This window comes from Nyctibius grandis, chromosome 8, assembly GCF_013368605.1.
Source record: "Nyctibius grandis isolate bNycGra1 chromosome 8, bNycGra1.pri, whole genome shotgun sequence".
NCBI lineage: Eukaryota > Metazoa > Chordata > Aves > Nyctibiiformes > Nyctibiidae > Nyctibius > Nyctibius grandis.
In genome coordinates this window covers 37,572,234-37,595,151 of record NC_090665.1, presented here as the reverse complement: position 1 = coordinate 37,595,151, position 22,918 = coordinate 37,572,234, and the positions used below count along the sequence as shown (strand labels likewise).

Genomic DNA, 22,918 nt, shown 5'->3' with positions numbered 1-22,918 from the left:
GCACGGGCACAGCTGTGGGAGTGCACTGGGGCCATCACCCTGCCGCATGTCCCAGGGCACGGTGCTGGGGAGCCGGAGCCGGGAGCTGCCGGGGGGAGGCTGTGCTCCTGCACTGCCCCGGCTCATGGGGGCCCGCTCACACCCGGGCCCCCCCGACAGCACACCACGGCGGGGGCGGTGCTGCCCGCAGCCCCCGCTGCCCACGCGGGACGCGGCAGCCGGGCTCCCTCGGCACCTCCCGCACCGCCTCGGCCCCGCCCCTGCCCCGCGTGGCCCCGCCCCCCGCCCGCCATGTCGCTGCGGTTCTCCGCCAACCTCTCCTGGCTCTTCCCGCAGCTCCCGGCGCTGCCGCCGCGGCTGGAGGCGGCGGCGGCCGCCGGGTTCCGGGCGGCGGAGGCGGCCTGGCCGGCGGGCTGCCCGGCCCAGGCGCTGCGGGCCGCGGCGGAGCGGGCGGGGGTGCAGATCGTCCTCCTCAACACCCCTCCCGGTACTGCCGCGTCCCCCGGGGTGTGTGGGTGGGGGGCGCGGGGGTGCCCGGTGCCGCTGACCGCCCTGCCGCTCTCTCCTAGGGGACCAGGAGGCGGGCGAGATGGGGCTGGCGGCCGTGCCCGGGCGCCAGGCTACCTTCCGCCAGGGCCTGGCGGCGGCGGTGCAGTACGCCAAGGCCGTGGGCTGCCCCAGGTAGGTGCGAGGCCGGACCCCCGCCCCTGCGGCGCCTCGGCTGCCCCCGGCCCCAGCGCGCTCCTCCTCCGCAGCCCTCCCGCCGCGCAGGGCTCGCCCTACCCCTGGGCCTCCCTCCCGCTGGGTCTCTCCCTGCTTGGCTGTGTTGGGCGGGAGCCAGTTGGTTGCAGCCCCCTGCGTGCAGGGCCGCGGCCTTAACGTGCTCGCTGGGAGCTGACCCGGAGCTGGCGGGCGCTCTCATCCAACCCTGCTGTTATCTGTGCCAGCTCTTGTCCTCACCTCCGCACAACAATCCCCGTGATAATCCTCCCTTTTTCCTCCCCAGTTACACCAGTAGTTTCCCTCGGGACACCACAACAGTTGCTTAATTGAAGGCCACACTGATGACAGCGCAGCAGAGATGCTGTAAGGGAGGCAATGAGCCTGGCAAAACCCCCTTCAGAAAAACAACATGGCCCTTTCATTCCAGTTACTTTGCATCATTGTTTCCCTTAGAAACACAGTCCCAAGCCCTGTGGAGGGCATAGGCCAGGGGCTGCCCAGACCCATTTGCGCTCTCTGCTAACAGGCAGATGGAAAAGGTTTTCGTTTCCACTGTACGCCTTCCCCAAACGGTCGCTGAAGAGCCTTGCTCTCGCCTGGCCATTGAGCTCTGCACACAACCTGGTGTCGCCCAGCACTGGCCCCCATCCCCTCCCTGCTCTAAGCCTGCTGTGCCTTCTGCATGGGAGATGCCTCCTCTTACCTCCTTCTGTGTCTGCTCCCCCAGCCTGGTCCCATTTTCCATAGCAGAGGAAGGTGTAGTAGATGCAACCAGCTGCTTGGAGACTGGAGCTGCTGCCTGTGGCTGATCTCTCTTGTCTGTAGGATCCACCTGATGGCTGGGCGGGTGCCCCTGGGTGCAGACCGGGTAGCAGTGGCAGGTGAGATGGAAACAACCTTCACTGAGAATCTTAGATACGCCGCTGACCTCCTGGCCCAGGTAAGTGGAGAACAGGTTCGGCTCCGTGGGTGCAGCTTTTCGGTACAGAGGACGGAGAATCCCCCACCAGCCTGGCAGAGGGAGGGAGTGCTCGTGGCTGCAGAAGTGACAGGATGCTCCTCAGGGTGACAATACTGTGTTACAGGAAGACATGATCGGACTGGTGGAGCCTATTAACAACCGCATCACTGACCCTCGCTACTTTCTGAACACCCCGCACCAAGGTAAGGCAGACACCTCTCCCCAAAGTCTCCTTCAAGGGTGGAGATGGATCCCCAGAGTCCAAAAGGCAGGAGGTTGCCTCACCTGCAGGGAGATGCTGAGGGAGCACAGCTGATGAACGGGAGTCTCAGAGTTTCACCATGAAGTTTCCAGCCTCGGGGTGATGCTCTCTCATTTCTTGCACCCTTAGCTGTTGCCATCCTGGAGAAGGTGGGACGGCCCAACCTGAAGCTGCAGCTGGTGAGTCAGCACTGAAGATCTCTAGAGTCCTCCCTCCACCAGGGAACCTTGCACAGGCCCACAGGGGAGTCCCAGGGGCTGTGGGCTTGTTATCCCCTCCTGGGGACGTGGGGAGGGACAGGGACTGTAGCACAGCTGTCCTCGGCCACTCACTGCTGAACAGCTGCACCATCTGCCTCCTCTCTCTCCCACAGGACCTCTTTCACTGCCAGATCATGGATGGGAATTTGTCACGCAACCTGGAGACATACTTCCCACTCATCGGTAACGCCCTGCACCCAGACCAGCTGCTCTGTGGCTATAGGGCAGGAGTGGCTTTGAGATGGGGCCCTACTGCCGAGCATCTCCCATTCCCTTCCTAGGTCATATCCAGATTGCACAGGTGCCAGGGCGGCACGAGCCTGACAGCCCTGGGGAGTTGAACTTCCCCTACATCTTCGAGCTCCTGGAGTCCCTTGGCTACACTGGCTATGTGGGGTGTGAGTATGCTCCAAAAGGTGAGTGGGCCTGTGGGCCATGGGTGGTTCGAGCCCCACTGGCAGGTCCCAGCATGGACCAGTTGGCTGGGGATGGTGCAAAGGCAGGCATGTCCTGGGGGGTGGCAGGCAGTAGGGATCAGGGTCCCTACCTGGGGATGAGAGCCCTGCCCAGACAGCAGCTCCTCCAGCTTGCCTGGGGGTGCCAGCAGGAGACGTCTGTCGCTGCAGGAGACACTCTCGAAGGTCTGGGCTGGCTGCGCTCGTACTGGGAGAGCCGAGGCCTGCAGCATGGTGGGACCAGCAAGGCAGCAGAATAAAACAAGGAAAACACTGGAATAAAAGTCAAAGCAATGGCTTAAAAGAGGAGCATGTCTGTCTTCTCTGTGACTTGGGGCAAAGTTAGGAGAATCTATGTCCTATCGCCCTTCTCCAGGCCCTGCTGGGCCAGCCCAAGAAGTTGGACCCTCATTTACTCAAGCACCATCTGCAGCATGTCATATTTGGGGATGACTTAGGCATCACCATAGGTGACTTGAGGTACACAGGAGCACCTTCACCTCCAGTCGTCAGGGGTGTCCACGGAGAGGTTTCCAGACCCCTGCTGAGGGGAGCATTGGGAAGGGCATGAGTTTTCCCAGTCCAGCCCCAGCTGGTGCCTGGAGGTGTGGGAAGAGGGCTCTGGGCTTCCGCATCCTGCAGTTCTCGAGGCTGCTGCCAGTGCCCAGCACTGAGCCTGCAGCAGGTGGGGAAAGTGAAGCAAGCAGCGCCCTCGCAGGCTGCCCGAACCAAGGTGACAGGCTGGGGGCTCCCTGCCCATGGACACTCAGGGCTGCCTGCCCTGCTGCCCCTGCTCCAGAGCCAGTACGCGACTCCAGTGCAAACCCAGCCAGCCCCACAGGCAGGGTTGCCTCTGCGTCCCCTGTGGGAGGCTTTCCATGTCCTAGCCTGTGGCATGTGAGTGGGGATCTGGTTCAGTTTATTTCACAGATATATCAATGGCTTTAATGTACATCTCCATAAAACCTTCCCCTGGTCCAGTTCACCCTTCCTGTCCCATTCTGTGCTCTCCTGATGAAAGCAAAGGGCCAGAAGCAGGCAGCCTCACTGCCCAGAGCCCTGAAGTCCAGGAGTCTTTCTACCTAAAGCCAGAGCGCTGTGCAGTGGTGCCCTGCGCAGAAGACGTGCTGTGTGTGCTCCTCGTGCCTTCCCGGCAGGCAGAACTCACCTGCAGATGCCAAAGCTGTGTCCCTGAGAGCTGCTCTGCTTCAGCAAAACCACAGCAGGCAAGCTCCTGCCCTTGCAGTTCGGTTCAAGGCCATTCAGTATCAAAGCCACTGACAACAGCGCACCGAGGACCGCACCAGCCAGCCAGCAAATGACGGAGGTGCCCATCCCCAGGCTCCTCAGTTCGGTCGCCATGGGTGCCATTAGCAGCGCTGTCTGCAGTGCCAGAGCACAGGTCTCCCTCAGAGGCCTGTTCTTCCCCATCGTCAGCCATGGCACAGCCGTGCCGAGAGGTCCGGTACGTGTATCGCTCCAGGACGTGGGTGCCAGTGCTAGAGCAGGCCTGTCCAGAGATTGAAGCAGGCAGTGTTGATAACCGACTCCAGGTGGTGGTACGTGGACACAAGCTGTGGCAAAGGGCTCTCGCTGTTCTGGGGCTGCACTGGGAACGGCTCCCGGAAAACCACGGTGAGGCTCTGCTGAGAAGAAGGAGCAGGTCAGGGGACAGGACTCAGACAAGCACTATGCAGTCCTTAGCCCAGGTGCACGGGCACTTGCTTGGCCATGTCAGGCAGATACTGGGAGAAGTCCCAAAATGCCACCAGCACTAAGCTAGGCACTCCTGTGACAGAGCTTGTTTGAGCCTCCTCCTAATTTTCCTGGTGGAAATCAGGTGCAAGGGCTTGCCCACTCTCTCTGTCCCAGCCCCCACTCATCTGCAGATATACCAACCCCAGCAGCAGCCTCAGGAGAGGAGGGGATCCTACTGCCTCCACAGTAATAGGGGCTTCCAGGGAAATTAGAGGGAAATTTCTTCTTCTAAGGCAAAGAGTAGGAGTGCAACAAATGGGAAGGGGAGGAGATTAAATGTAATAACTGCAATCCTAAAAATAAATGCTGGCTGCTCCATTCTTATTAGTGACTGTACCGACAAGGCAGGGCAAGGGCAGAGGGGAGCAGAGAACAAGGTTCAGAAGAGAAGGTTGCAGGAATTGGAGCAGAAGAAAAATATGAGCGACTCAGTGCACCGAGATCAGCGTCATGGAGGCAAGACACGGGGACTGCGTGTTCTCCAGAGCTGAAACACAGCACATCTAGTAGCCAGGGTCTCCTCACAAACTTGTAACGCCAAGAGAAGAGCTGTGTAACTGCAAAACAGCAAATGCACCATCATTTAAGAGGGCAGAGAAAGTGATTTGTGAGCATAACTCCGGCAGTGGGCAAGGCTTTAGAGCAGGCTTGGAGAGGAAGAACCATGAGGAAAATGCAGCTCTGTGTTACCAAAGTGATGTGCTAACGCTAGAGTTCTCTTTGATAAGGTAACATTTATAGACAAAGGAATCATGGTATATCTTATCTGAGCTTCAGGAAGGATTTTATGTAGTGCCACATGGGAAATTTAGGTAAGCTGAAAAGATAGGAATTAATGCAAAAATTATAAGGTGAAGATGGTAGTGCTGAAAGGGGAAGTAGGCTGGAGAGAGGTTACAAATGGAGTTCCTCCAGGACAGGTTTTGGGACTCATGTTGCCTAGTACTTTAATGAGTCTGGCACAAAGATGAGGAGCACGCTGATAAAATTTCAGGCACTAATATTAAAGAGGATTGGGATAATGCAAAAAAAGCCCTAGAGAATTTTGAGAGGCCACAGAAATGGGATGAACGCTAAGCATGAAATACAAGGCGAGGAACACAAAGGATTTCTGTTATAAGATGGGAATCAGTGGGAGAGGTGGTGGAGAGTCTGGCTGTATCATATCAATGACCACAAGGTGACACTATGACCAGTAAGACATGACCACGAAAAGCCAAATACCACCCTAGGCTGTACCAAAAGCATGAGGCAGGGATGGAAAAGCCTTAGTGCAACTGCAGAAGGCTCTGCTGAGACTCCTCAGGAATACTGGGTGTAGTGCTGGACATGCCCTGAAGGGCTCTGAATGACACTGAAGCCATTGCAGAAGGGAAGGCACACTTAAGGGCTCAGCTTGCTTAACACAGCAACACGGAATTAGCAAAAATTCCACCTTCAGATGTGAAGGTGAATCTGGGGGACTGGGGAGGAAGCGGATACCTGCACAATGAAGAGCAGTTTCAGCTCTGAGCTACCACTGGCATGAAGAGGATAGAAGTGGCCACAAAAGCTCCAGCACAAAATGGGAAGGGCTCTTCACTATCAGGGGGCAGGAGGCACTGAGCAGCCTTCCAGCAGGCACCACCTCTTCTGTCTCCCCTACCTGCTTTTAAGATGGAGTGTGATTTATTTACAAAGGGATCAGTTATGCTGCAGCCTCTGCAGAAGCCTCACTGTGGACCGAAGCAGCTTGTACATCCCCTGCTCTCACACGGAGCTTCATTCCCCGTGACCCATCCTGCACCCTGCCTGGAAGCACAGCTGAAAGCAGAGTATATTCGCCCTCAAGTCTGATGAAGGCCAAGGCCCCCGCGGATTTGCTGGAACCCTCACAGTGCAGGTCCCCTTCCTTTCTGCCCAAGTAGGAGCAGCCCGCAGCACTGGTGACCCCTCCCAGCGTGCTCTGGCTTTGGACTGAATACAGAAGGGCTCTAGCCTGGACAGAGAGACAGCTGAGAGCGTGATCCAAAAGCAACCCTGCGAAGGAAAAGGGGATCAAGTGCTCACTGTTTTCCAATACAAGAACAAAGAAGCATCACATGAAAAGAGCAGAAGGAGGTTCAAAAACAAGCCAAGGAACGTAGCTCTTCACCTACATTGCAACTGCATCATGGAGCAGCAAGTCAGTGGAAAACAGGGATGCCACGAATTAACCAAAGGAAATAAAGCTGCAGAGTGCTATTAAGGAAATGCAAAGGCCACCTCTAGCTCAGGATCGGCCTGGGCCACAGTTTATCAGTCATTGGGACAGTAATTGGGCAAGGTGTTAACAAGCTTCTTGACTTGCTCTTATTCTCCCCATGGGCACCTGCCCTTGGCAACTCCTGGATCAATCTAGACAGACTCCCTGACTGAGCCAATATAGCTGCTCTGGTGTTCCCAAGTTCTTACCGTCTTTCCTGAATGGGAATCGAGAAACACAAGAACAAAGCAATCCGTGAACTTCTGGTTGAGCACAACCTGTCAAGAGAGCCACAGCACACATTGCAAAGGAGACAGCACAAACCCCAGGACAGGGGTACGAACACCACCCACCCAGGGATGTGCAGACATGCAGGACAGGTGGCATGATAGAGCTGTGAAGGTGCAAGTCTGCCTGGCTCACGGGTGACACTGCCAACCATGGGGTTATAGACGGCATGAGGCTCTTCTGTGCGTGAAAGGTGTCCTGCCTGCCTGGGGGCAGACAGACACTGCTGTACCACAGGAGCACGTGCCTCACGCTGCACCAGTAGCAGAGTGGAGAGCAACATCATGACAGTGCCCACATTGTCCTGACAGCACATGCCAGGCTCACACTGTGAGAAGCCACAGCAGGCAGGGGCCCTGGACAAGGGAGAGAGGCTGCAGGTGGGCGACAGGCTGTGTCTTACCAGATACTGGGTGCCGGTTTCAGCATTGTGGAAGTGCCGACAGCTCTGGGGAAAGCGGCTCAACAGCACTTTGATGAGGCTCTGGTACCAGGAGACTGTCATGGTGAGGAAACATCCCTGTGGGCAAGGAAAAGGGCTGATTTTCAGTCTCCCTCTAGCCATGGCACTAACAACCATAAAGCTACAGTAGCCTTCAGACCCCAGATCATTTGCATCTATCACAGCCCACTGAGGCACACTGATCCAGAGCTATCCACTCTCCATAAATGGGTCCATGCAGCCTCCCCCTTCCCCTGCCAGCTAGGAGCTATGTTCCTGCCTCTGTCTTCCCACCAAGCAGGAAGAGATGTGCCCTGCAGGCCCTTCACCCACTCCCCCACTCCCTCCCCAGAGCAGAACAGTGGCTGCTGTGCACCATCACTCCATCCCTGCTGCTCACCAGCTGGGGGTCGACATCAGCAATGGATTTCCCATGCACGGCATCGAGCAGCTCCTCCAGCTCCACCAGCGAGAGCTTGCCCAGCTTCAGCTTGTCAGAAGCCAAAGGCTCCAGGAGGAAGAGGCGCTTCCAGAGGTTGTCCCTGCGGCAGTGGCACTTGGCCAGCTGCACCATGCTGCTGAGCTGCTTCTGGGCTGAGGCCACCTCAGATGCCAGCAAGGGGAAGAGCGGCGAGGTGTAGAAGAGCCCAGGCCCCAGTTTGACTTGCGTGCCCCCTGCGTAGAACTCGCTGCCATCCTCCACGTCCTGCCACAGCTCCCGCTCTGCCGGCTGCTGCCGCCCCAGGCTTGTCTCCGGCTCCGCTGCCTCCCACGCCGCCCGGCCCACCACAGGCTCCAGCACTTCCCGCTGCAAGCGCGGCAGCTTCTTGAAGCGTCGCATATCTGCCGTGAGCCGGGGGAAGAGCTCCCGCTGGCTAGTCATGATGACGTAGAAACGCAAGCTGAAAGCAAGGAGACACTTGTAACCCGGGGAAGGGCTGCTCCCTTCTCAGCTGGGCTGCAAATGAATCATGGGCCTCTCTGTCCCTGCCAGTAAGGGTGCTCCTCTGCCCAGACAAGGACAGACACCACATTGCCCAGTTCCCTGCGAGTATCCTACCCAGACAGCACCAAACCTGCCTGTGGTGTCCCAGAGAGAATCAGTCCCTCCCAGAGCCCTCCTCCCCAGCCAGAAAGCATTGGTGTCACGTCTCTGGGTCCCCAGTGCTCACCGGAGCATGCGTCTCTCTGCCTCACTCTGCTCCTCAAACGGTGCTGCACTGTGACACACCAGGAGGGACACATCGAAGTCATCATGATGACGCAGACCTTCAGAGTCCTTGTAGGAGCCCGAGCTGGGAGCAAAAGCGCATCAGTATGAAGGGGACCTCACTTTGTTCCCCCAGAGCTCTTGGTCACAACAGAACTATTGGGCATGGGGAACTGACACAGCAGGACTCCTCAGAAGTGCTCTGGGAAATGTCAAATGCACATGCACACATGCACAGCACCCCCCTTGGCCGTCTCAGAAAAGCTGGGCAGAACTGCCACCTGGCACCGTGTAGAACAGTCAGCTTTGCTGGCACCTCGGGGCAGTGTCCCCAGGACTGGGGGTGCCCACCAATCTCTGGCAGCTCCAGGAACTTGCAGCAGATGCACTCACCTGTTCCAAATAGAGACCAGTGCATATTCGTTCTGCTCTGTGCCTGGTGTCCCCTTCTTGTTGTCACTGCCTGTGGCTGGGCGGGCCATGCGCAAGGGTTTCATGTGGTAGGTGTTGGCGTGGTCAGCGATGTAGTTGTACAGCTGGTGCGCAGTGATCATGTTGGTGGGCAGGGCCAGCACACCTAGTGGAGAAGGATGCATTGCTATCACAGGAGCCACTCAGGGCCTCTTACCTCGTGTCCTACAAACTACTCTGGGGGAGAGAGCTCTAGAGCAACCCGCCTCCCTTCCACCACAGGGCAGCAAGGACCTCCTCTGAGCTGGGCCCCTCATGTCACCCTCTCCCTGTCATCTCCCTGGATACTCCCAGGGTCAGGTTCATTTGTAAAGCACTTGGGAAACTTTTGGCAAGTCACGGCCTGGTGATCGACCCCAGGCTGCTCACATGTTGAGCCACTCACCTTGGAAAACATGGTTGCGGCCAAATTTGGGGATGTCAGGGTGGTGGGCAATGAAATCCTCCAGGAAGCTGGTGAGATGGTAGCCCTGGCGGAGGGTCATGTGGGAACCCAGCAGATACTGGTGAACTATACGCAAGTGGAAGTCGTAGCTGAATGAATGCACGTGCATGAGGTCCCGCACCTTGTCACACTCCTCCGTGAAGAGCATAGAGAGCTGCAGAGGGACAGGGAGTCAAGGCAGGAATATCACCAGGCACATCACACCCTATTGCAAGGCCCTGCTGATAGCAAGGCATGGCAGAGCCAGTGCAGCCACCCCTGCCCCGACACTAGAGCAGGATGGAGCTGAGAAGCCATGTGCACAGTGCAAATAGCAGACCTGCAGGCCTGGCCCCAAGTGATCCAGCTTGGCGACTCCTTCCACACTTGACCCCACTCCTGGTCTCCAGTAGCAGCACGGACTGATCAGCACTGCTTTTGGCATAATGTGCATCCCCTCCTTGAGCTGAAAGCCACGTGGCTGTGAAGGACACAGCCTCCTTCCCACTGAGTGCTGCTCTGCACTGCCTAGTCCCTGAGCAGGTACAAGACACACCAGGGCTAGAGCCCCAGAAGTTCTCGATCTACAGGCAAAGACTGACTCCCTGAATGTCCCTTGGGAGCAGGATGCAGCGCAGGGGCCTGTGGGGAGCAGCTGGACCCAGAGATGGGCAACACCAGAGCTGCTAACGCCCTGTGCTCAGTAACTAACAGGGACCCAGGCTGGCTGCTGGGAAGCCAGATCCAGGGGTGGCTGGTGTGTCACAGCTGTGCCCAAAGGGAGGGCCCCTCCAGCATATGGCCATCACCTCTGCCCAGCATGCCAGTCCTTCACCAGGGCAGCACCAGCCTTCACACACACACCCCTGACCATGCCCCCAGCACAACTGCAGCTACTGTGCCACAGGATCGCGTTGGTGAAGGCACCAGCATTGCCCTCACGCCAGAAGCCCACAGTTTTAATGTCTTTTGGCTCTCTGACCCCTTTGGGCAGTTGACCTACACCATAATCCCTTGGTTTAAGAAGGGGCAAAGAGGGAAAACCAGCAGGCAGGAGGCATTGCCACGAGAACAGGCTGCCCTCACTCTCTGCACCACCCGCATTGCTGCTGCCATGAGCCAGAGGGCAACCCACACAGCCAGGACCAGCCCGGAGAGGAGCCTATAGCTCTGCCCCAGGAAAGGCACGGCAAAGAGCAAGAAGCACAAGGCGCTGCCCCCGTGCCAGCACCCGGGGCCCACCCTATCCTCCTCCCAAGCTGGGCTGCCCACTGTGGTACGTACTGCTACAGAAGGCACTGGCAGAGGAGGCAAGAGGCAGCTCCCACTGCTGGGCGCTGGGGCAAGAAGGGTGGAAGCAAAGCCAGTGGGAGGTTCAGCCCTGCACTGGCAGGTCCTGCCATGCCCAGCATGGCAGTGGGAGGAGAGGACGTACCGCAGACTCAGAGACGGAGCTGGGTCCCATGCAGCTCTTGCTGCGAGCTCTGGCTGTAAGAGTGCCCTGATGGAGAGAGATGCACAGCCAGTGGGAAGAGGGACAAGGCACTGCCCAGCCCCGTTCCTGCATCCAGCCTGTCCTGCACAGGCCCAGGGTGGGACAAAGGGAGAGAAGGGGCAGAGGAGCCCAACTGCCCCACCTGGAGGAACTCTGGGCTAGTTCCAGCATGTGGGAAGGCTGGCCAGGCCCCTGCAGCAAGCCCAATGCCTCCAGCCCACTGCTCCCAGGACCATCCCCTCCCACTGCAAAACCAGGCAGAGTCTTTTCCCAGGTCAGCCTGGATGTTCCCTGCAATGCCAGCTGCAGCCTGGTAACCCTGCCCTGTGCACATGCAGGCTTCCCAGGAAAGGCTCAGCAAACCCTCAGGCGAGGCCCTGGCTGCTCTAAGCTTAGGAGAACCACTCAGCATATATAAGACACAGCCTTGCTACAGAGCCACCTTGGAAAGGACAGTATGGTCATGCATGCCTCCTGCCTCAGACAAGCTGGGGCTGGCCAGCCTCTAGACAGCCACCCTGAGGACAGGCAGGAGACACCCTGACACACCAAAAGAGAGGGGAGCAGGCAACCCCATGGTGCTGTAGAGCAAGGCGCAAAAGTATTAAGAACCAGGGTTTATGGTGCAGAAAGTGATCTCCTCTGGCAACAGGTGGCCATCCACGTTCACAGATCCCTGTTCCCATTCCACTTCCCTTTTGTTCCAAGGGAAGGAGAGAGCTTCTGGCTTTCCTGTTCCTCCCCAGCCTGCTCCATCTTGCTCCCCAAGCTAGGACAAGAGTCATCCTCTTGCCAAACCCCCCCCCCTCCTTTCTCTGTACTCCAGATCTGCTCAAGCAGCAGGCTGTGGAGGGCACGTGGCTGCAAAAGGCTCTGTGCGGTTCTGCTTTCCCAGGAGGAGAGAGCAGAGCTCTCCAGAACTTGCTGCATCTGAAATGCCCCGTCCCAGAGATCGCTGCCTCCCCTGAAGCAGCCCCTGACCCTGAGGAGCACTGGCTGTGCCTGCAAAGCCGTTACCTGGGAGTTCACAGACTGGCCCATGGGGATCCGTGAGCACTCCAACGCGTACTGCTTCACACAGAAGTAATAGCCCTGGAGGAGAGAGCACATGAGCACAGCACAGGCCTTGAGCCTCTCCAGGGAAGGAGAACAGCCCCCATGCTTCACCCTCTGGGCTGGGACTCATACTCTCTTGCTCCATGTTTTGTCTCCCCTCCTGTCTGAACCAAGCTGGCCCAGCCAACACATAGCTGAGCACAGAGTACCCTACCTGGTGCTGAGCCCTTGCATCTGTTATTAGCCCCCCCTTCAGGCAACTCGTATTGCTCTGAGCCCTGCAGAACCATCCCCAGCTGACTGACAGTCCTGCAGGACCACGGAAGAGGCAGGACAAGAAGGAAGAAACACATCCTTGCTGCACTCCTCCTCATCACTCACTTTATCACCTCTGAAGACTGTCCCCGAGCCCCCAGAGATCATACTTTGTTTCTTGTTCTTTCTTACCTGGAAGGCCAACTCCATTAGCACAATCCCACCCGGAAGAGCTCTCTGGAGATGATAGGTGGCAACAGCAGGGGTTATGCTCTGGGAAGGCAAGGACAAAGTTGGAGAGGCTCTCTGGCACAGGAGAGCAGCCCACACACCAGAGTGCAAGGCTGCCATGAGGCCCTGTGGCAGAGCTGGAAATAGAGGAACCTCATCAATGAAGTACCCTCACTGGAGGGAGGAGAGCAGACATGCCAGAGCTGACTGATAAGAATTCTAACAAACGTAATAAAGAGCCTTCAAGAGAGCACACCAGGCACACCACTTCCTTCACCTCCTGCTTACTCAGGACAGGGTGTCTCTAGAGTTCGAGGACACTATGAGCTGAGGGGTGATGCTGCTCACAAAACCTCGCTCCCACCTCTCCCTGATGAGCACTCTCCAGACCATCACATCTGCTTGACACAGCAGCTATCAGAGGCATCCACTTTGGACTCAGAGCTTAGCTGCCAGCAAATTCACTTGCCCCCTGTTAGGTTGCTCCAGTGGACTGCTCTCTTCTCGTTTTAACTGCAAGGTGTTGTCTTGCCCACAATCCTGTAGCAACGTCACCCAAAGGTAGGTGCCAGGAAAGTGTCAGAAAAGGGTGAGCAAATGCTATGTGCTTCCACCAGCCCTGAGTGATTTCATGAGCCACAGACAGTTTCTGCCTATCCAGCAACTCAGATGGATTCCTCTTCCAGGTACTTACCTATTCTCTCTTGTAAGCTCTTGTGGTCACAAAACGCATGTCAGCTCTTAGTGTTCACAAAACCTTTTGATAAAGACCACTGTTACCTGCCACACAAAGAAACACTCCCTTTTGCTTTGAAACTGGGTCCCAGTACTTTCATTCGATGGTGTCTAGGTGTTGTATCAAATAAGACAGCAAGGAGTCAATCCCTTTCCAGGCTACCTGAGGTTTGGTAGAGCTCTGTCCTGTCCCTCTCTAGTTGCCACTTCTTTAGAAATGAAGAGCCTCACCCTGCTCAGCCTGCTCTTGCAGTACAGCCTTCCGGGTTTATCTTCTCTGATCTCTTCAACTTCAGCATTCATCTCACTTTAAATAAAGATCCTTCTGCCCCATAACTGCCCTTCACCATAGATGCTGAGGCTTCTCTGACAGGTAAACCTCCAGAATCACACCCAAAGGCAACTGTCCTGGCCCCAGGTCACCCTGTTCCTCTCCTAAGCCCCCTCCAAGTTGTTGCTGTCCTTTTGAGACTTGCCCTGGTTTCACCCAGTCCCAGGAAGGGGCTACAGGAAGACATGCAAGAGGGCAAGGAGGTCTCAACTGACCCAACATCCCAAAGATGGTGCTGGTCTAGACAGACTCTTTTTTTGGCATCGGTGCTTTCTCTGCCCTCTCACATCTTTTCTGTCCAAAATCGATTCAAAAGCCAACCAGAACTGCCCCACTGCCTGACTTCCATCCCAGTTCCACCCCTCTAACAGACATGCACTCACCTTTGGACTCCCCTCTGCTTTTGGCTTTGTGTAGGAAAAGGACCCTCTCCCCTCCACACCCATTGCTGCCAGAGCTCGGATCCGGCTTGCGCTACTGGAAATGACAGCAGAGAGTGCCTTGAGCAGAGGAGCCAACATCTCCTGTTGTGTCAAACGAGGGCATAGCTCAGTGTGCCGGCCCTCCTCCAACAACAGGGTTCCTAGAACGTCACTGACCTGCGAGTGGTGGGTGAGGGTGGCCGCACCTGGACCAGAATGAAGCCCATGCTCTGCAGGTACTGGATGTATTGCTGCAAGAAGGCATTGCACATATCCTGCAGCCAGGGCTCCTCCTTCACCTTGCAGGGCAGCGCTTCCGCCGAGTCACAGCTCTGGCTGCGGTCCCTCCCTGAAGCTGTAGAGTCATTTGAGCGGTGGCGCTTCTAGAAGAGAAAATAATTTCCTAAGGAGACCTGCTGTGTCTGGCCCCAGCAGGTGACACTCGCTGGGACACCACCAGCTGCTCTGGTTGAGGGGAAGGCAGATCTACCTCTGCCAGAGAGTACTAACAGCTGGCTCCTCAAATACTGTCCTAGTGCATGTGCCGAAACACAAGATCCAAATTTTACCCAGCCATGGACTGACCTAACAGCACTTCAACAGACTGCAGGAAAAGGTGCCCTGGCAGAAGGGACTAACTCACATCTCCCCCCACAGAACGGCTTCCACAAAGTTTTAGTGGCTCACAACTGGTTCGTGCAAGGCTCAACAGAGCTTCAGCTCCTACTGCCACGTTAAGAGTCCAATCCCCTTACGAACCCTGCTGACTTCTCAGGATTTACTAGTAGTTCAGCAGCACTGAACAGGAACAGTGTTTCGTTTTAACCATTTTCAGTTCTTCTTTTGGTGTCTTGAATACTCCTTGTCTTTGTGCTGTGAGAGACTGAGGTTTCTTTTCCTGATCTCTCTGCTTCAAGCCTGCAGCTCTTTTACATATTTCTATCTGCCCTTTCATTCACCTACCCAGGGGCAGTTTCTTTACCTGGGGTCTCTCTGGCTACTCTCTGACCTTCTTCTAAGTCTCTCTAGTTCAGTGCCTTTGCCACAACATGCTTGGTCTCACACTTACTGTCCAGATGAAGATATTAATACACTAGTATTTTAGAAATGTATTGGAATATTACCCATAATACTAACACACCTTTCTGATGTACTCTTAAACAGTTTGCCTTTTGTATGCAACTGTTCACGAATTGAAGAAATCCACTGAGCTGCCTGCTCCATACAGGCTTTGCAGTTACTGTACAATACAGGAGGGGTTCAAATTTCTCTCCACACTGTGCTCTGTTTTACTGGGAACCAGGTCGCAGCTCCCACAATACCTCTTATTTCACAGGCTGCTCAGGTCCCTCTTGAGTTCCTCGCAGTCTCGTTCTGTTCTGACCAATCTGAACAGCCACACAGCATTGCAAAGCTTGGCACCTCATGTACTGCGATAAATGATCTGGAGCTACAGAACCCAATACACAACCTTGAAACCCCTGCTGCCAGGCTCTTCAAATTGAATAACCAATTTTCATTTTGCTCTGTTCCAAAACCAAAGTGAAGTTTTCATTCTGTGATGATACTTTTCCTTTCTCTTGTGAGTGCTCAATTTCTGTAGCAACGTCTGTTTAAAGACCCTGTCAGAATCCCTTTGACATTTAGATAAATTACAACAGCCTGTTCTTCCCTTCTGACACACATACAGAACGTGAACAGCCGGTGCAGGATCTGCACTGGTTAGAGTCTGTCAGGTTGCAGCCTGCTCAGGATTCAGCTGGTTTGCTTGCCATTGTTCCAGCTATTTTCTGGGTCCAGGCAAGGTTTACCAGGTCTGGCTGCTGAATGAATGAAGTTTTGCTTCCTCAAGAGATCAGTACCAGACAGCACTCTCTGATGGCTTTGCTAGACTCAGCTCTGAATTCCCTGGGTAGAAAACAGAAATCAGTCTTCCCCAGGGATGGTGTGGCTGCAGGAGAAAGGCTTTGAGGACCCAAGGATTTTCTCAGTCTCCATCTCACAGGGTGCAAATTCATGCCGTAATGCAGGGGTGAGCTCAGAGCAGCCCTGCCTTGGGAAAAGACTGCAAAGCCATCCTTTGCCTCGGTGCACAAAGCCCAACCCCACTGGCGCTTGCTGACACTCACCTTCCCCTCTACCTTGCCCTGCTGGTCAGTCTGGATCTGCTGTCGGAAGGCCGGGTCAAAGAGCAAGGGGGTAGCACAGTAGTGAACCAGGCGTGAGGACTGCTTCAGGGTCTCCAGGTCTGCCAGCTACACAGCACAAGAGGAACACGGTTACAGCACACAACCCTCGTCAAGCCTGGGAACAAGCTGTCGCAACACTGTGCTGCTGCTCAAGTGAGGATCAAAGCCTAGAGGGAACCCCCCATCTTGACGACCGTTCTAGTGCCGGGCAGCGAGGCCCCATTCCCAAGTCTGGTGCTAGAGCCCAGCAACCCCAGAAGTTCAAGCGGAGAGCACTGCTCCACTGCCAAACACCATCCCCAACATACACCCTGCCCTGAGTTCCAGTGCTCCCCTTTGCCATAGGCAAGCTGGTGCTCCCAGTGCGCTGTCAGAAGGCCCAGCCTGCCGCCCGCCTGGGCTGCACTCACACTGATAGGCATGTTGGACTGCGCCGACCTCTGCTGCCAGGTAACAAAGAGATTCTCAATCTTCATCTGCTTCTCCAGTTCTGGAGGAAAGACAGCAGCCACATGAGTACCAAGCCACAGCCCCAAGTATTGCCACTACCCTTTACTCCCACCCTACTCAGGCCATAACCCATCCCCTCACACCACCCCAGCAGGAGCAGCTGAAAACTGTCCCCTCTGCCAGAACACTTGTTCTGCTCTTTCTGAGCTCCTTTTCCAGGGGCGAGATGATTAGGCAGGCTCCTGTGACATCAAGCCCCTTCTTTACCTTTCCTCTCCATGCTCTTGATTTCCAGGAACTGGGCCCCGTGCCGAGACACAGGGTCAAAAGGTCCCAACTCAGGCCCATGGGGTATGCGCTTGATGGTGGTAACATCCCGCAGAGCTTCATCAAAGGGCACCACATCAGGATGGAAGTGCAGAGACGGTAGGCTGCGGGCAGAGCTGCTCAGCCGGCCTTGTTCCTTGCTAGCTGGGGGGCTGGAGCTCCGGATCAGTGCATCCACCTCCAAAGTGGAGTTCAGGAAAGGATTTGGCTCCTAAGCAAGCAGACACAGACATGAAAGCCCCCTTACTGCCAGCCTTGGAGAAAGGACCCACAAGAACAGAGTAAACCCAATTTTGTCCATCTGCAGACATATCTGTTAGCCTTTTCCATCACCAGTCCTGAGCAGTGCAGGCGTTGGCCCAGCATGGCCCTAATGTGCAGTGGGAAGCCCATTCCCCAGCCTCCTCCACCCTAAATAATCTAGTCACAGATAAGTGCTGCCAACAGCAGAACCTGCTTCCCTTTCCACTTCTGGCTGTCTCCAAGAGCAGACAGCAACAGCCTGGCTGGACACGGCCACAGCTGGATATGTGAGCACCTGGGGATGCCTTGCCAACTGGCACACAAAAGCACAGAAGTGTCTGCAACCTTTGTCAGACCCTCGAGGCACCAAGGCTCCACCTGAAGGGAAAAGGACTGCCCTGCCTGGCAGGGTGCCCTACCTGCTTGCTGTCCTCGTGCCATGGTGTGTCCATGAAGCAGTGGTGGTGGAAGAGTCCCAGCTTCTGGCTGAGCAGGCAGTGCACAATGTGGGACCGGGCATTCTGCCACTGCAGCAGGCGAATCAGCGAGCAGTTCAGGTTGGCTCCCAGGTCTGGGGACCAGTTGTAGGTGTAGAGCGTCAGCTGGAGAGAGAGGAGGAGGAAGAAGGCTGAGGGCCCTGTTCAGAGAGGGCCTGCATGGTGACACACGCTGCCCCAGGTGCTCTGGGGGGGTACTTGCTGCAGCTCCAGCCAGTTTCAAATGGCAGGGTTGGGACAGGGAGAGTGGCAACAGCTCATTCACAGCCCCCCGGGTTAACAGCCACAGCAGTGGTGGTGGTACTTGCACTGGCAGCACAAGTGCCCAGCCTGATGTGGACCTTGTTGTGGGGAGGGAAAGGGCAATTATAGACCACAGTGGGGCAGCTGAAGTCAGAGACAGCAAGGGCGGCTGCCCGCCAGTGCTCCCCACATTGCTGCAGGGAACACCCAGCTCTGCTTGCGGTACGAGCAGAGGTGCCCTGCACAGCTGCCTTGGAGGGCCCCTGCCTAGGGAAGGTTGGTGGCCTGCAGAGGCACTCTTCCTAGCCTCTTTCTAGCCCTCGCCAGCTTGACTTTCAGAACACAACATCACACAGGCATCATTGCTACCTTTTTGTCAATGATCTCCATGAAGAGGAACCTTTGCCGAGGTGCCAGGTCTCGTCTGACAAGGTTTGGGTCAGAGCCTCTCTCTGCCGAGCTGAATTCCATAGCCTCGAAGCGCTGGAGCCCTTTGTGAGCTGGGAGAAACCAGAGTTATGACCCTCAGACCAGTTCATCCCACTCTTACATCCCACACACCATTAAGGTGGCACAACAGGATGTTGTGCCACAGTACTGCTCAGCTCGTCTTGAAATAAGCAGTTGTAAGCAAATTTGAGAATAAGGCCTCAGGAGCTGAAAACAGACAATCCACTGGCCACCTCTGGGCACAAGCAGTCTGTCACAGCAAAGAGAGGAACCCTGCTCATACATGTCCCACCCCAAGAGCCCCCAGCTCACAGCCCTGCAGACCCTGGCCGGGCACTCACCCTGTTCTGTGCTGCAACGCCACTGCTGGAAGTTACGGCCCAGCAGGATGAAGTGTCTGACGGCTGCAGGGCGAGTGCTGGCACTCTGGCCAGGCTTATAGGGCAGGAAGGCGGTGCCCCGATGGTAGCTGCAAAGAAGAGCACCAGAGGTGGCTGACAAGCAGAGCCAAGGGAGTAGAAGCTGGTACAGCTGATCAGCATTTGCTGGTGCCAAACAGCTCCCTACAAATTGCCTAACTCACCAGATCTGCTCAAACACCTTGACAGTGGTATCACTTGCCAGGGCAGTGACCAGGCTCACCACTTCCACCAGGATGGAGGACAGGAGGAAACGGGACACAATCTCCGCTGAGCACTGCTGCACTGATGGGCACCCTGCATGGAAGAAGTACTGTAGGACAAGGTACCAAGCTGCCCCAGAGCCAAGCATTGCCCACCTGGGCAGCAGAGAGGGCTAAGGGAGCCTGGTTGCAGGTCTGCTGCCCAGAGCAGGCCAAGGTCCTGCCTTGCCAGGGACTGAGGCAGGCAGAGCTGGGGAACCTTATATGGAGGAGGAGAAGACAAATGCTGAAATAACCCCTGCTTTCAGGCTCTGGCCTAAAGCGGGACCTGGACCAAACTCCCTGCATGCCCTGAGCACGGCACTTTATTCCCCCACTTATTCCTTGTTCGCTGGCTTACTCCTCGTCAGAGGAGGAGGACAGCTCCTCCTTGCCAGCAAGAGGTGTGAGAGGATGTACACTGAAGTGAGAGGTATCCAGAAAGCAGCAACAGGGCAGCCCAATCCCACCATATGAAGGGCATCCCTCCTCCTCTCCCTCGCTGCAAGAATGGGCATCTCCCATGCAGCTTCGCAGCCCCAAAGCATGTTGCAGAGGCTCAGATCCTCCCTCCCTGCTACATCTGGGACCTCCTTCACTATCACAAGCCCTGGATTTGGGAGCATGGTAGACACAACCACAGGCCTTAGCCGGTTTGTTCAGGTGCACAGAGATACATGACCAGTCCTGCCACAGCTTTGTATTGCTGATGCTAGCCCTGAGATCAACGGGACCCTGGTGAGGTCTGGGGAGAGACAGGGTGTGTTACTAGGTAGAGACCAGCAAGGAATGAAGATGGACAGCTTAGTGCCATATAATGACTTGTCCTCGGAGCTCTGGGGAGAAAGGCCCATCCCCACCCCATCTGGAGGAGCTGGGACCTCAGATACATACCCAGGTGGTTCATGAATGCCATCCACTGCTGGCAGGTTTGATTGAACAGTGGGTTCATGGTACCTACATCCCCTTCTTCCAACTGGCAGGCTCGGCGCCTGGGAAGAGGAAAGGGAAGCACAGTTATACCATATCAAAGTGAACAGCAATGAAGGGACAAAGGTGCAATGGTCTCTCCCTACCCAGCTTCAGAGCAGAGCCCAGGGAGCCCCCTTTTTGGGTTGTTACAGCCCTTGAGCTTGGTCCCTCTAGGTCAGTAGCCATAGGGGTGTCAGGTGTTGTGCAAAGCCCCACAATGCAGGGAAGGGATCTCTGGCAGGGGGAGCCAGCAGTGCTCCCAGCAGCACTCCAGCAATAAGGATCGAGGCTTTGTGTGTGGAAGGCAGCTCCCCTAACTGGCTGCGTAAGGGAGAAACTGCAAGGAAAGGGGATGTGGTCCAGAGTGTTAAGATACAGACAGGGCCAGCAGAGTGGCAGGCTGCGGAGCACTGTACAGCCGATGGAGGAGAACAACACCCCGGCTGCCTGGCCTGTAGGCTGTGCTTGCCTCTGTGCCTGTTCCAGTTCAGCTGTGGCTGTGGCCCGATCCTGGCTCAGATGCTGCTTGACGCTCTCAGTCTTGTGCCGCCGTCTTGTACGAGCCTCTTCTGGTCTCTCCAGCACAATGTCGTCAGTAGTCTTGGGGCTGCCCAGCTCTGAGGACTCTGCCTTGCTCTAGGGAGAAGGGGGTGAGTTAAGGCTGTGCACATGCATAGCCCAGCTAGCACCCTGATCTCAAAGCCCCTGCTACCAGCCCGGCCTCCTGGACCCCAGCCAGATCCCTTCTCTCCATTCCTCCTGGCCTGACACACCATGAGGACTTACAGGCCCTGCTCCCCACTGGTCCCTCACAACATTACCAGCATGTCCCAGAAGCTGCGGCGTCCCAGCTTGCTCGTGGGTGTCACTGGCTCCCCAGAGCTCGATGAAGGGGCAGAAGTGAAGTGCAAGGGTGGAGGACAGCTCCTGACAGCCCCACCAGTGGCCAGGGCCAAGCCCTTGGTCTCCGACATGGTCCTCCTTAGGCCTCCTGTAGAGACAGAGCACATCAGACTCTCCAGAGCCTCTCGCTGAGACACTGCTGGTGTCCCCACTGTGGCTGGCCAGAGCCTGGCTAGAGAGAAGGGAGAGAGCCCTCAGCAACATCCAGCAAAGTAGATTCCATCTTGGGGAGCAGACAGACCTTTAAATATATCTTCCAACCCCAATTTCTATAATGCTTCTTCCCTAAGACATCACACAGCACAACTTGCAGAGGGGAGAGCAGCTTCCTTCCTCCCTCCCAGCCCCCTCAGCCCCAGTTCCCCCGGCACAGCCAAGCTCCCACAGGCCAGGCAGACGGAGCGAGGCTGGCTGGGGCCTCGGGGTGGCCGTCCCGGCCAGGCTCTCACCCGTAGAGCTCAGCTCCTCCAGGTCTGCAGCACCCAGCAGGCCAGCGGCTTCCACGCAGAGCGGGGCCGGCAGCACGAGGAACTCCATGACGGCATCGCAGAGAGCGTGGCGCAGGGCCCCGCGCAGCTTCTCCGACAGCTGCAGCAGGCTGATGTTGCCCTTCTCCCAGATATCCAGGCGCACCAGCACGCGGGGCTCTGCGGGGAACGGGCAGTCCTGCACGGCTCTGCAGCCCCACGTTCGCCAGCCCTCCTGGGTGACTCAGGGTATGCGGAGGCAGCAGGGAATTGGCAGCCTGCGGCCTGTTTCACTCCCTACCTGAAGGCAGGGTGCCGGCCTCCGGCTCGTGCCTGCTGACCGCAGTGAGGCTTTCGAAGTCGGTGTCCTGCAGCAGGCCCACGACAGGTGAGGAGGAAGGCAGCTTCAGAGGGTCAGGCCTCTCTCCGTGGGGCAGCGAGGTGGGGCTGCCGTGCTCATCCACGAACGTCAGTGCAATGCATGCGATTCCTGCAGGGGAGAGCCCGAGACAGCCTCCGTCAGCCCAGCACTGGGTGCACCCCTACAAGCCCTGCCTACAGCCTGCCGCCCCGCAGCTGCGACCGTCGTGTCACCACTTGTGCTGCACAGTGCCATGGGGCAGGCAGGGCCACAGGAGGGGATGCAGCCAGGGGAGCAGAGGCTAGCTGTGCCTGTGGGGAGCCAGGGTAAGCAGCATGGTGTTTGGCACAAGGTGTCACCAGCACCCCAAGAATCTCTCTCCTGCAGCGTCACAGCAGCTTTTGCCTTGTCCTGCAGGAGCTCCCTGGGTTGTCCAGCCCCATATGCAAGGGGAAAGTATCTCCATTTGCCCCAGGAGGGCCTTTATGCAGAGAGATCCAGGATGGGGCTAACCATCCCCATCCTCTTAAGGGACAGAGTACAGAGCCCAGATACTCTCCAGCATCCCTCCCCATGCTATGAAGGACCTCGAGTCCCTGCAGAGGAAGGCTTATATGTAACACCTTGTTGCAGATTACACTCACGGCCCCCTCCCCACTGTGCAAGAGCTGATCTTGAGGCCTTCTCCACACACTCCTACCAGCAAGGTGGGGGACAAAGCAGGCTGACATGTAGTATTAGCCTGGAGTTGCTGCACAGTAAAATTCAGGCCCTGCCTGTAGCCTTCCTACACTGAGCCCTACGCACGCACAACAGGACAGTTCAGAGACGCAGAGCAGCAGTGTGGTGCTTGCTCCACAGCCCACGTGGTGCATGCCCGGAGCCACGCAGAAGGAGAAGCCCTGATACAGGCCAGTGGAAACAGGAGCTCACTGGCCATGGCCCAGCTTGCTGGCCAGGGCACCAGGGAAGCAGCAGCAGGGATGCAGCTGTGAGGTCCAAACCCCATGCTGTAACTCCAGATGCTCCCACCTCCTTTCAAAGCTCCCTGCCCAACTAAGCCAGCACTCAGGGACTGGATGGCAAAGCTGCCCCAACGCTGCCAGAGGGTGATGTGTCCAGATGCAAACCACCTCAGCCCTACAGCATTGC

The 22,918-nt window shown here is 56.6% G+C and overlaps 2 protein-coding genes across 5 annotated transcripts in view; one reads left to right on the top strand and one right to left on the bottom strand.

Annotated features, from left to right (window-relative positions):
* The first annotated feature begins 291 nt into the window (after positions 1 to 291).
* HYI (hydroxypyruvate isomerase (putative)) lies at positions 292 to 2,965 on the top strand. Its single transcript, XM_068406512.1, has 8 exons — positions 292 to 487; positions 570 to 681; positions 1,549 to 1,663; positions 1,809 to 1,887; positions 2,076 to 2,125; positions 2,320 to 2,389; positions 2,488 to 2,622; positions 2,833 to 2,965. The coding sequence occupies exons 1-8, from the start codon at positions 292 to 294 to the stop codon at positions 2,919 to 2,921; spliced, it is 846 nt and encodes a 281-aa protein (XP_068262613.1). The 3' UTR covers positions 2,922 to 2,965.
* A 509-nt stretch (positions 2,966 to 3,474) lies between these two features.
* The window catches only part of SZT2 (SZT2 subunit of KICSTOR complex), a 60,775-nt gene continuing 41,331 nt past the window's right edge, over positions 3,475 to 22,918 (bottom strand). For 3 of the 4 annotated variants that reach the window (XM_068405822.1, XM_068405819.1, XM_068405820.1), the window contains 23 exons: positions 21,707 to 21,895; positions 21,388 to 21,585; positions 20,857 to 21,026; positions 20,505 to 20,671; positions 19,958 to 20,055; positions 18,986 to 19,118; positions 18,744 to 18,871; positions 18,322 to 18,452; positions 17,632 to 17,814; positions 16,910 to 17,180; positions 16,603 to 16,682; positions 16,133 to 16,258; positions 14,181 to 14,386; positions 13,965 to 14,058; positions 12,477 to 12,557; positions 11,991 to 12,065; positions 9,440 to 9,653; positions 8,977 to 9,160; positions 8,546 to 8,668; positions 7,774 to 8,275; positions 7,335 to 7,451; positions 6,853 to 6,921; positions 3,475 to 4,304 (listed from right to left, as the gene is read on the bottom strand). In XM_068405822.1, coding sequence (XP_068261923.1) covers positions 4,161 to 4,304; positions 6,853 to 6,921; positions 7,335 to 7,451; positions 7,774 to 8,275; positions 8,546 to 8,668; positions 8,977 to 9,160; positions 9,440 to 9,653; positions 11,991 to 12,065; positions 12,477 to 12,557; positions 13,965 to 14,058; positions 14,181 to 14,386; positions 16,133 to 16,258; positions 16,603 to 16,682; positions 16,910 to 17,180; positions 17,632 to 17,814; positions 18,322 to 18,452; positions 18,744 to 18,871; positions 18,986 to 19,118; positions 19,958 to 20,055; positions 20,505 to 20,671; positions 20,857 to 21,026; positions 21,388 to 21,585; positions 21,707 to 21,895 — 3,683 coding nt within the window. In that variant the 3' untranslated portion in view covers positions 3,475 to 4,160. The remainder of the gene's footprint in view (positions 4,305 to 6,852; positions 6,922 to 7,334; positions 7,452 to 7,773; positions 8,276 to 8,545; positions 8,669 to 8,976; positions 9,161 to 9,439; positions 9,654 to 11,990; positions 12,066 to 12,476; positions 12,558 to 13,964; positions 14,059 to 14,180; positions 14,387 to 16,132; positions 16,259 to 16,602; positions 16,683 to 16,909; positions 17,181 to 17,631; positions 17,815 to 18,321; positions 18,453 to 18,743; positions 18,872 to 18,985; positions 19,119 to 19,957; positions 20,056 to 20,504; positions 20,672 to 20,856; positions 21,027 to 21,387; positions 21,586 to 21,706; positions 21,896 to 22,918) is intronic. The other variant, XM_068405821.1, reaches the window with a different exon arrangement.

Bases quoted from the DNA above. Each gene is read 5' to 3' on its own strand.
- HYI (XM_068406512.1), top strand. From the start codon at position 292: ATGTCGCTGCGGTTCTCCGCCAACCTCTCCTGGCTCTTCCCGCAGCTC. The intron at 682-1,548 runs GTAGGTGCGAGG...TCTTGTCTGTAG, and splicing joins AAGGCCGTGGGCTGCCCCAG to GATCCACCTGATGGCTGGGC. The intron at 1,888-2,075 runs GTAAGGCAGACA...TTGCACCCTTAG, and splicing joins TCTGAACACCCCGCACCAAG to CTGTTGCCATCCTGGAGAAG.